Raw genomic sequence first — 11,938 nt, 5'->3', positions numbered from 1 at the left:
TTAGACGGCTGCGCAGCGTGCACTCCATGCACGTGTGTGTGTTTTCTCCGTGTTTCAGACACGTGGCTGCACACAAAGAATAATACTTATAATATTTTGTCATCCTTATTTGCTACTGAGCGGAGGGATCTGAGCGACCGGTGTGCGAAAGAAATCGATCGCAGAGTGGGGTTGGAGCGGGGATGTATGTGTGTGTGTGTGTCTGTGTGTGTCTGTCTCACCAGATCTTTAAGTAGCCTACTGAGTGTGTTTTTATGGACTTGCGTTCTCGTTCTTTATACCACAGGTCTAAAACCACAGTAAATAAAATACATACCTATCCTGCGCAACTTCACTACAGGTCTCATCTTCACATCAAACAGTCCACGTCTCCGGTCCACCTCTGGCTGTTCCTCTGACAACGTTGAATGTCTTTTGGAGGCCATCTCTCTAGATACCGTAGAGCTCTCCCTGTGGTGCTGCTCTGTGGGAAAACACCAGTAGAAAGACCTTTCATTATACCACGTAATCAAATCATATATAACTGTAGAAGACGTTTACCATGTCCTGTTCAGTTGGGAGGAGGAGTCACTATAGTTGTTATAAGTGCTAAAATATTTGTCCCCATCCTGATGTAAACACCAGGGGAAAACAACAATTATATTTAAAAAATAAAATAAAAGAAAGGAAAGTCAGAAAGTAAAGCTCAACATGTGTGGCAGAAGACGTCCATCAAAGCTGTGTTCAGACGCAAGTCAGGTGTCAGACACAAGGCAAGTGTCTTGAATGCAGCCCAGTAAGGGCATATGTCGACCCCGCCCGCTCACCTCTGCCCCACCCCCTCCTGGTGCTGCGGCCATCTTGGAAACTAAACAATATAAACTAGAACTGCACTCTGTCGAGTGCCTATACTTGCTTGTTGCACACAAGATGGCCTACTAGTGCGCAAGCAGAGCGTGCAAGTACTGTAGACAAGCTTTAAAATCTCAGCCTCTCTGTGAAAGAACGTTTGCAATATTGAATTATTAGGTTTAGCCATGTGCTACGTACCTTGCTTTTAGAGGACAAAAAGTAGTATTTTGAAGTATGGTAATGATTACTTATGCCTGTTATTGCGAACGCAGTGAGCACTTACTATGAGACCTAGCAGATCATGTCTGTGTGTCTGTGTGTCCGTGTGTGTGTCCCCCCTTTGTGCCCATATATGGAGCTGAGTGATTTGTTTGTCATTGATGCAACACACTCCATATTTGGACGTATAGCTGCTTTGGGGACTCCTTATATGGTTATGGCTGAGTCATGGTGAATTGTTATTGCAATTTACGATCTGCGTTCGCTTCCCGCGTTTGCGTGTCTTACTCGTGGCATTGGTGTCAGATTACATACATGTATACATAGGTACATTACCTTTAGTCCACCCGACACTGAAACATGTCATCGTTACGTCACCATCGATAACCAATATACCCTGGCAGTGGTACATATCTTCATCACGTCATATGCGCATATATCTATATATGTATGTGTCTATATATGTAATTTGTGAGTTGGTTAGTGGTATAATGTGGTTTGATGCGTATGTCCCTTTTAATCCAGCCGACACTGAAACATATCATCATTACGTCACCATCGTAAACCAATTATACCCTGGCATTGGTACATATCTTCATCACATCATGGGACATACGCTTCGTAGCATGACGGAAAACACACCTGCACGGTCTGCTTCCGTATGTACCGTGCAAGCATATGACGTCATATCATATGCTGCTAAGGGACACCTGACTGATAACATTACTTGCATGCTCTGCTTGCGCAAGTAACTAGAACTGCACTCTGTAGAGTGCCTACTTGCTTGTTGCACACAAGTAGGCCATTTATGGCCTACTAGTGCGCAAGCAGAGCGCGCAAGTACTATTGACCGCTACAAACTGTCAAATGTCAGCTATGTATATGTAATTTGTAAGTTGATTAGTGGTATAATGTGGTTACTTTGCGTATGCCCAGAGCCGGACTAACAATGGAACTAGGTGGAGCTTAAGCGCCAGGGCCCGAAGCTTGCAGGGCCCGGTACGAGACTATAGGTACAGCTGTTGCTTCTTTCGAAAAATATAACGCAACATAGGAACCCCCGCTAGTGTTTTTGGTCTTCGTCTGACAGTTTCTGTAGCAGTTTTCTGGAGGGGGGGGGCAGTCGGTTTGGGGGGGTTTCCGACGGCTGCGCGTCGCTTCCACCTCTGACAGAGGGGAAGCGAGTAAGCGACGCCGTCAGAAGCCCCCTCACTCAGGAAGGCCCCCTCACTCAGATCTCAGACGGACCAAATTGCGACAATAACATACAGCCTATGTAAAGAGGTCCTTGGCGCAAAACTTCATATTTACCCTGCTTTAATTATTAGAGCAGGGTAAATATGAAGTTTTGCGCAAAAGTGTGTCCATTTCACGATTTCAGCACTCGAGTAAATTAATTTAATTGCCATTATGAAAGTTTTCAGTGACGTTGGACACGGGTTGCATTGTCGTCAATAATTAATCTGTCTTTAAAACGTTCTAATGTTAATATAGCATATTGGCATTGTCTGTTGGTGCACACATGTTATATGGACCATATGTAACAACATGGTCAACAGCACTGTTTGCAAATGTAGCTATTATTTTGTTGGCCACAAAGACAATTTAGACAAAACATGCTGCTGCCTGCTAATGGAGCTTGTAGATATAGGCTAATTATTTTTCGGGGAAATTGCAGATAGTTTAGCACTAGCAGACTGAAGTTGGAAAGGCTGTTCCCAGTGCGGCAGTGCCTGATGTGTCTTGTGTGTCTGCGGGCAGCGCAGGCAGCAGTGGATATGCGCTATGCATGTTAATTAATTAATTAATTAATTGGCTGAATCAGTAGGGGCCTTTTGATTTTGGTGAAGCGCCAGGGCCTTGAGAGGGGTTAATCCGTCACTGCGTATGCCCCGTTTGATGCGTATGTATCGTAGCAGCATATGACGTCAGGTTATAACTGGTACGACTAGCTCTCAGTGATGACGTAATAAAGATGTGGATTAAAGGACCCAATGCCAGGGTGTAATTGGTTTTCGATGGTGACGTAATGACGATATGTTTTAGTGTCGGGAGGATTAAAGGTAATGCCCCTATGTATACATGTATGTAATCTGACACCACTGCCATATCAAGCACAAGTAGTCATTACGTCATACGCTGGCACGGCGCACACACATCGAACGGCGACATACGCATCGAAGCGTTGGACGAATTACTTGCGCGCTCTGCTTGCGCAAGTAACAATGGGAGAAGGGTGGGGCAGAGAAACACCCTTATTAAAGGTATATTCAGTGATTTAACTTAATTCAAATATCACTTTTTTCCCTTTTTTTTGGATAATCCTCCCTACTATAGTGTGCTGACCATATAAGGAGTTCCTCCCTGTCCCCAGTGAGCCCCTGGGGTAAAACAAACGCTAGTTTTGGTTTTGGTGGCGGGTGGGAAAGCCTTCATCCAATCAGGATGAAAGGGGTCTTCCTCCAATCATGATCGAGTGGGGGCGGGCCTTGGTACACGTGCTGTTGGCCTGTTGCACTTCCCCCCCACTGTAGAGCGTGTGCATGTGCACATCTTGTTACCGGGGCGGACCGGTTTGTGTTCCAAATCACACGAATCACCGAATGCTCCTTTAAAAAAGGACAACAAATGTGTCTTCTCTTTTTATTCCTTCCTTGTTCTAGGCTACATTAAACACTTTAAAAAAGCCCTATTTCATACTTGGCAAAAATAGCAGATCTACAAGGTCACAACATGTCACTTGTTAGATTAGAATCGATGAAGTGATATTTTATTTCATTTACCTGATAGAGTGTCACAGCTCGTCTCCCAGTCCAGTGATGTCAATGGTGACACATCAGCCTCCACATCAGCCTCCTCCTGTTCCTCTTTAATGTGTGGAGGTTGTGGTTCCTCCTGGAGCAGACTGGATCTCCTCTCCTGGTGTTCATCAGGAACCTCCTTTGTGGAGGCGAGGACGTCTAGGGGAAAAATAAATAAATTTGTAATTGATTAATTGATAATTTTCCACAGGGTTGCCAGATATTTATCGGTTGAGTCATTTAAAACACAGCAGATCCAACAAAGCAGTCCATCCTGTCCGTCCCACTACCACATAGGGTTGGGTACCGCACCAAACATGCTTGGGTACCCATTACAATAATTAGGGTTAGTGCCGATGAGACATTTTTGCCGATATCGATATCCGATATAATTAATTGCCGTTATGGCCGATATTACCGATGTCGATATGATCTCATTCTGTATTGAAAACTGTATAATAATTTTGTCCATTCTGTACAATACATGTAACAGGGTGTCTGCGCTGCAGGCTTAGGCAAGTCAGCTTTAACTTAAATACCGTTATATTTAATATTGTGAGCTTTCTGTTCAAAAGTTCCTAAAGTCTACACATATTCTAGTCTACACACATTATTCCCTCAAAACAAACAAATCACTGGCTTCCTTTAAAACCGGTCTGAAAAATCACCTATCAATGTTTGCGGGTCAAAAGGAGAGAAGATGACTGCCCAACCTCCCCATACCCCCCTCCGAGTGATTTATTTGTATTTAGATTTTTTTTTGGTATTGGTAAATAGTTTATGTTTTTGAGGTATCTCGATTACTGTCAACATTGTGACGTGAATGAATGCATGGGACCCGAATGGAAACAAGACCGCAAGGTCTTTTTTTCGGTGCTATATCCTTTTTGGATAAATGTGCTTTGACTGTATACCATGTACTGTTTTGCATTTGTTATTGTCTAATAAAATAATCAATCAATAAAAAAAAAACATCTCCTTGGTTTTTGAGACATTCAGTTGGAGAAAGGCATCCCCACACCCAGAGAGAAAGTCTTCCCAAGTGGCTGCGATGCACTAGCTTCGGTGCAACAGCTGATCTACGACTCCGAGCTCACTAAATCACCAGGTTGCAAAATGGGTGTGCATTGTTCCAACAGCGCAGTCTGACTCGCCCCATTTCTAACCCCATATTTATTCTAATATGGTCAGACTCGCCCCCTTACTAACGGGAACTGCCCATAGATCCGAAGTCCCGTTAGTCCGAACATGCACTGCTCCCGTGCTTGCGGTTAGGTTTAGGTTAGGGTTAGAGATAGGGATAGTAATGACCAATGGGAGGTCGGACAAACGGGAGGTCGGACCAATGGCATGTTACCTTACTAACCCCATATCTATGATGGAATAAATTCTGTGTTCTCTACAATAGTCATGGCTCTTGATAGAACCGTGGCTATCTTTAGCTGTTTTTGCACTGAAACCCAAATTTGTATTTGTACATACATGTTTAATCCATATATTATTTATTTTGATCTTCTTCCGAGACTCTTGGCTGAGAAATGGAAGGGTGTATAGTGCTATTCCTGGTATTGAGTGTAGTTCTAGGGACCCATCCTGTCTCCGCATCTCTTCTTTTCCATTTTTTACCTCCTTTATGATGAATTCCTGTTGTTGTTTGGCTAAATAGAAGTGTATATTTGTTTTGATGATTTTAACAAGGTGGACCCTCTTGTACACAAGTGTAATGGTTTATTGGGTCGTCCAGTCACAGTTTTGTATCGAGTTGTGCTTGAAATGTACTGTAATTCTGCAAACTGTTAATAAATACTTCAATCAATCAAGCAAAAAAGGGGGGCGGTGATTTAGTTTGACATTATATACATGCGACACACACACACACACACACACACACACACACACACACACACACACACACACACACACATCAGGTTGGAAGAAGTTTGTTTGTATGCTGGCAGCAGCTCTTCATGACAGTATAGTCCAGCATTCAACTCAACATTCTTTACCCGGTGTTTTATTTTATCCTTTAAGTAGCTCAAGTTGGAGCAAACTACCTAAACAAACTACAGTATATAATTCACTAACTGAGGATCTTCAAGCCCCACTGCGTTTCGGAATCCAGGGAGAATTGGAGCTGAGGAGTGAATTGTTTGGAGCGGGAGTTGTCCTTCAGGATTCTCTTGGATTTGCCCGTTTTGAGTTAACCATATTCACCTAAGGAACATACAGGTAACCCAACTCCATAATATGGGGGGGAAAAAGGCCTGTACTTAACTGAGAGCAAGAGGAGTTTGCTCCCCATTAAACAGAATGAGGATATTTCCTATTAACATTGCAAATTGAAGAGGATCGTTTTGTTTTATTTGAATTGAACTGATATATTTCCGTCTGTATATTGTCACGCCTGCCTGGCACCCCAAATAAGCTACTGAGGAAACCGTTACAGTATACACATGGAACCAACTTGACAAACTGGGTATCTTTGAGATTAATTTAAAATCACTGAGGTAAACTATAGAATAGGCTATAACTATAGAATATTAACATAATACAATAACAATGCAACCGGCTGGGCTTGCGCCTGGAGTCCCGGGCCCCTGGAGTCCCAGGCCCCTGGAGTCCCGGGCCCCTGGAGTCCTGGGCCCCTGGAGTGCCGGGCCCCTGGAGCCGCAGGGCCCCTGGAGTCCCGGGCCCCTGGAGCCGCAGGGCCCCTGGAGTCCCGGGCCCCTGGAGTAGAGGCCCCCTGGAGTCATGGGCCCCAATCAATCAAATGTGTGTGGGGGGGAAATTATTGCTTGGTCTAACCCAGATCAAACAATCATTGAGGCACTCCATCTTCAGGTGAAACAATGAAGAATGTATTGTTTTTAGCAGCAATATTCACATACATGTAGAAGTAATAGTAATGTTTTCTTTTTTTTCTTTCTCACCTGTCTTCTGCTTTCCTTTCTTTATTTCTTTCTTCTTTTTTTCGCCAATTCCGCCACCTATGTTCACCAAAACAAAAACAAACGGCATTTGCATAAACCTCATGCAATGTAAAGCTTATTGACCCCAGCTAAAAAATAAGGACAAGTCCACTTGGGGTGTAAAAAGTTTAACCAAATGAACCTTTTTGTGTCGATTTGGTTCCATTTTACACTCAAATGAAAACATCGAACTTAATTAACGACCCATCTTTGAACCCCCGGGGGTCCGCGGACCACACAAAAAAACAACTTTTTATTGGGGGGCGGGCCCCCACGACGATTATAAAAACATTTAGTCTCTGCCTCAGGTTAAGAATTCTGATGATTTGAAAACATGACCCACTTTAATTACTTCAGTCTGAACGAGTTGTTTAATTAGTATTAATACAAATATTATTGTCTATTTTTAATGTCCAATGTATTTGTTTAGTTTATAAAGTTAGCATTGCTATAATTAATAGCATTTGAAAGGCACTTGAAATTAAATAAAACATTTAACTTTTCAGGACTCCAATTGAAAAACAGCTAAAAAAAATATTCAGGATTTAAATACAAATAATAGCAAAAATAGCCGATCTAAAAGCTCAAAACGCGTCGCAGTGCAGCGCGTTTTGAGCTTGTAGATCGACTATTTTTGCTACAACAGTGATATGCAATGTGGCCCATCTGGAGTGAGTGTGGAAATATATATAGTGGCCCTCTCCATCTTCAAAGTTGCCCATATAGAGCAAGTCAAATAGCTTGAGACAGATATATTCCCTATAACAGTGGTTCTCAAGTTGGGGTCCGGGAACACCGTGGGGGGAACACTTGAGGGGGTTCCGGGGGGGTCCCCAGCTAAATCAATAGAGGATCAAAATCTGTTTAACCACTTTAGACCTTTATATACTTCAGCCGTTTAGAAATAGCAGATTTCCGGAAATAATTCCCCGTTCTATTTCCTGCTACAGATGATACACTTAGGATAGGCACGTACAAATGTTAGATAGGTGTAAAACAACTGCTTACACCATTTCTATTTTATTGCTTACCTTTTTGAAAATGTATAATATGTTTATTTGGGTACATATTGTATTTGCATGCTGTGTGGTGCCTGGTCTTTTATTGCTGTTCATTATGACCTAGAAGGGCATGCAGGAGCAGAGCCCTGTGATTAGAGTGAGGCAGCACCTGTGTGAGCTGAACTCAGTCAGAACAAGTTTCAGTGGCGCAAGTCTTCCCACGTCTAAAAAGAGTGTCCTTAAATAAAGAATATAAGAGAAGATAACGTCGCTCTCCTAAAATAATCTGCAGAAGGCGCACACGGTATGTTACATGTTGTTGTTTTCTTTGTTTGTAAACAGTGTTGTAATTCGATCTGTCGATCGTTTAATTGTTTGTGTACATCTCATTGTGTTTGATTATATATAATACGGACATCATGATTGACTGACAACAAGGACATTCATGTTTCATTGTGTTTAAAAGGATATTGTTATGTTTTGCGTTGCAGTTTTTCACGTTGTCTTGGGGAAATAAACAACCTCGAGATATCAGTTGGAGGCTCGTTTGTTATTCTGCTGGATAGGAGCGGTTATAAATAAATATAGACTGAAGTAATTAAAGCGGATCATGTTTGCACTTTGCATGTGTGGAATTGCAACAGCTGAAATCAATGGTATTCCAATATTAACCTGCGGGCTGCATTAGGTGAAGCTATAATTTTACGCACGCACACACACAAACCTGTGTGAAGGGGTGCCTCCATCTCTCTCTCGAAGAGGCTGCACATGAAGTGTGCGGCCGCGCTGAGGCGCTCCAACACAAACACTCTGAGCCGACCATCGTCGCAGCTTGTTGTGTGTTTGTCCAAAACAACACACAATATCTGCTCTCCCACCGATGTCATGTGTCCATTTATCTCCAGCCGTACAGACTCCATGTGACGCGTTTTACCTTCTTTAAGAGACATTTTAACTCGTTTTATGAGACATTTGAGCTCCTTTGTTGTCACAGCAACAACAGCCGCGCTGCCGCCCGCAGCCCCTAAAACCTTAAAACACACACTTACTTCCGCTTCCGGCTCTAGAATGAATTCTAGTTCCGGCTGAATTGTTTCGAGCGCATGCGCAGCAAAGGATCCTCCAGACCGTTTTGCTCAATGCAAAGAGCTGCCATTCGCCCCCTGGTGGAGGAGGTGTGTAACTGGACGGACGGATGGAATACTTATTGATTGATTGATTGAAATATTTATTAACAGTTTGTAGAATTACAGTACATTTTAAGCACAAACTCAATACAGAGACTGTTAACTGTGAGTGGACGACCCAATTAAGCATTACACTTGTTTACAACAGGGTCCACATTGTTCAATTCATCAAAACATTTAGAGACATACAAATAGACACTTCTATGTAGTTAAAGAACAGAACAGGAATTCATCATGTAGAAAGCAAAAAGGGAAAGGATAGTTAGTTAGTTAGTTAGTTACTTTATTGACACAAATGTATAAAACATTGGGTCCAAACAATAATAAAAATGAATCAAAAACTTAAAAAAGGTACAATACATTAAAATATACAATACACAATACAGAAACCCTTTACAACAGGAGCTTTCTATTGCTCCACAAGTGACAGGCAGGCATGTAGCATATGCAAAGTCTCTCTGTTAGTGCCCACAAAGAGTGAGCTCAAATCAATACCCTCATGTCCATATTTCTCTCTGATATCTTGTGTGAGGGGACAAACCAGTATGTGCTGTTCGTTTTGTATACTAGTCTCACATTGGCAAAACCGCTGTTCAGGTGGTATGCGGCTCCATCTTCCCATTTCCACACGCAGTCTATGAGCGGACAACCGAAACCGTGTAAAGGTTATCCTCAAATAGTCCTCAATGTAAGGTGTACTGCTGGTGCTGGTATAGAGTGGGTGAACAGATAGATCTGGGTTGATGGCTTGGCATGTCTTATATCTTGTTCCCTCTTTGGATTGTAATTTATGAATCATGTCCCTTCGGTCACTCTCAATATGATCTTGTTTTTCCATTATCTCAGATAAATGAGAATACATGACTTGGTTCTCATTTTTCAGCAATTGAAGAACATACCACAAGGGGTCATCAAGCATGCCATTCCGCTGCTGTATGTTGGTGAAGAACCTGGCTTGCTTTTCTCTCACCAAAGCTTGCATTGAAGGCAGTCGTGCTTCTAACAGGCAGGTTAAGTTAGGGGTAGTAACCCTCACCCCAAGTAGGGATTTCACTCCAGCCATGTATAGAGTTTCAACAGACTTTAAGGGGATTTTCAACCAAGCCTCACACCCATACAATATAGCTGATGAGAAAGCAGCCTCAAAAACCTTACGTTTTACACAAAATGGAGCATCATAGTTGGTGGTCAGGAAGATAATCAGTTTGTTTAGGTGCTTTGTCTTCTCCTTTGCATGTAGGGCAAGTGAGTTTCGGGCATTTCCATCAGCAGTGAAGATGGCTCCAAGATATGTATAACTGTCACAATGCTTCACTGTAAGGGAAGCAAGCTGAATAGGTTGCCTGTCTTCATCAGATCCCGATATAGCCATAAATTTGGTTTTACTTTCATTAACAAGCATGCCATATTCATCACAATATTCCTCCAGATATTTCAGTTTTTCAGTCAGCCTTTCCTTTGATGTTGCCAGGATGACAGTGTCATCCATTAGCATTAAAACATGGATTGTTGGATACATATACAGTGAGGGGAAAAGGGGGGATTTTACAGAGGCCAGTTTCGAATTGCAGCCGTCCGTAGGTGCCCTTTGAGGGCGGTTTTGAAGGAGTCAAGGGATTCACATGTCTTAATGACTGTTGGTAGGGCATTCCACATTTTGGTGGCATAGGAGCGAAAATAATTTAGTCCCTTGTTTGTGCCGAATCTGGGTTGTACATGGTTTGTTGCACTCCCTCTGGTGCTGTGGGTGTGGACTTCGTTTACATTAAGGAAGTATTTAGACAGGACGGTACATGGGTATCTTGGTGGTGTATCGAATCTTGTGGACCAGACCCATTGCAAGATGCTGTACTCTGTCGTCGACCCTAAGCCATCCCAGCCTGTCAAAGTGGGTAGGGGTGAGGTGGGTTCGGGGGGTGAGGCCAAGTAGGAGCCTGACCAGTTTGTTTTGGGAGGTCTGGAGCCTTGTTTTAAGGGCCTTTGAGGTGCTGTGGTACCACGAGGTGGATGCATAGTCAAAGAAAACTTATACGAGGGCTCCTGTTAAGGTCTTCAAGGTGTTTTTGTTGACCAGTGAGGAGATCCTGTAAAGGAATCTTGTTCTTTGATTGACTTTTTTGATTACGTTGGTGGCCATTTTATCACCGGAAAGATTGGCCTCCAGGATGGAACCTTATAATTAACAGTTTGCAAAAGAAAGGACAGAATCTAAAATAATATGGACGCATGAAGCTGCCAAAATTCTAATGAAATGGCAAATACTAAAAGTCAATTGAAATAAGATAAATGCTTTTTTCATCTTCAGGTCATTAACACATTTCATGAGACAAAAATAAATCTAAAATGCAATAGCATTTACGGGCGCGTTCGGAAATGCGCCCTGAACGCACTGGTGTGCTCTCTTGTCGTTCGTTTATTCAGTGCACTCGGTGCGTTGTCGTTCGGAAATCCAGTGGGCTGCACACCGGGTGTGCCGAGTGCCCGCACTGAGCGACCCTACCCTGAAGCTGGGGTTGTCCACTGAGCGACCCTACCCTGAAGCTGGGGTTGTCCACTGAGCGACCCTACCCTGAAGCTGGGGTTGTCCACTGAGCGACCCTACCCTGAAGCTGGGGTTGTCCACTGAGCGACCCTAACCCTGAAGCTGAGGTTGTCCACTGAGCGACCCTACCCTGAAGCTGAGGTTGTCCGGTGTGATTCATGTAATGCAATGTAAATTAGGCACACTGAACGCACTCTGTGATATGTCACCGCCCACCACACTCAACAAACTGACCACATTCCCGGTGCGCATTTCCGAACGCGCCCGTATCAGATGTGCTCATTCTATCACACAATTAAAAATAAAAGATCATTGCAATGCAATTTAGACAATTCAAATGAAATAAGATAAATGCTTTTTAACTTTCAGATATTGAACGCATTTAAGT

The 11,938-nt window shown here is 43.0% G+C and overlaps 1 protein-coding gene across 1 annotated transcript; it reads right to left on the bottom strand.

Moving 5' to 3' along the window:
• Window positions 1–325: 325 nt before the first annotated feature.
• Window positions 326–8,796, bottom strand: LOC308321505 (uncharacterized protein). Its single transcript, XM_080772436.1, has 4 exons — window positions 8,540–8,796; window positions 6,782–6,838; window positions 3,834–4,010; window positions 326–461 (listed from the first exon to the last, which is right to left on the bottom strand). Exons 1-4 carry the CDS (start codon window positions 8,769–8,771, stop codon window positions 430–432), a joined length of 498 nt encoding a protein of 165 aa, XP_080628562.1. The 5' UTR covers window positions 8,772–8,796; the 3' UTR covers window positions 326–429.
• Window positions 8,797–11,938: the final 3,142 nt, after the last annotated feature.

The sequence above is a fragment of the Protomyctophum bolini genome, assembly GCF_963924005.1.
Source record: "Protomyctophum bolini genome assembly, chromosome: 9".
NCBI classification, from domain to species: Eukaryota; Metazoa; Chordata; class Actinopteri; order Myctophiformes; family Myctophidae; genus Protomyctophum; species Protomyctophum bolini.
Note: the sequence above shows the minus strand (reverse complement) of the source record. Positions and strands in the feature narration are given on the sequence as shown.

What these genes read in the sequence shown, in the direction of transcription:
- LOC308321505 (XM_080772436.1), bottom strand. Translation starts at nt 8,771, where the DNA reads ATGTCTCTTAAAGAAGGTAAAACGCGTCACATGGAGTCTGTACGGCTG. An exon ending in ACCCCTTCACACAGGTTTGT is followed by an intron (nt 6,839 to 8,539) that starts GTGTGTGCGTGC and finishes TGGTGAACATAG; the next exon opens with GTGGCGGAATTGGCGAAAAA. An exon ending in GAGCTGTGACACTCTATCAG is followed by an intron (nt 462 to 3,833) that starts GTAAATGAAATA and finishes TTTCCCACAGAG; the next exon opens with CAGCACCACAGGGAGAGCTC.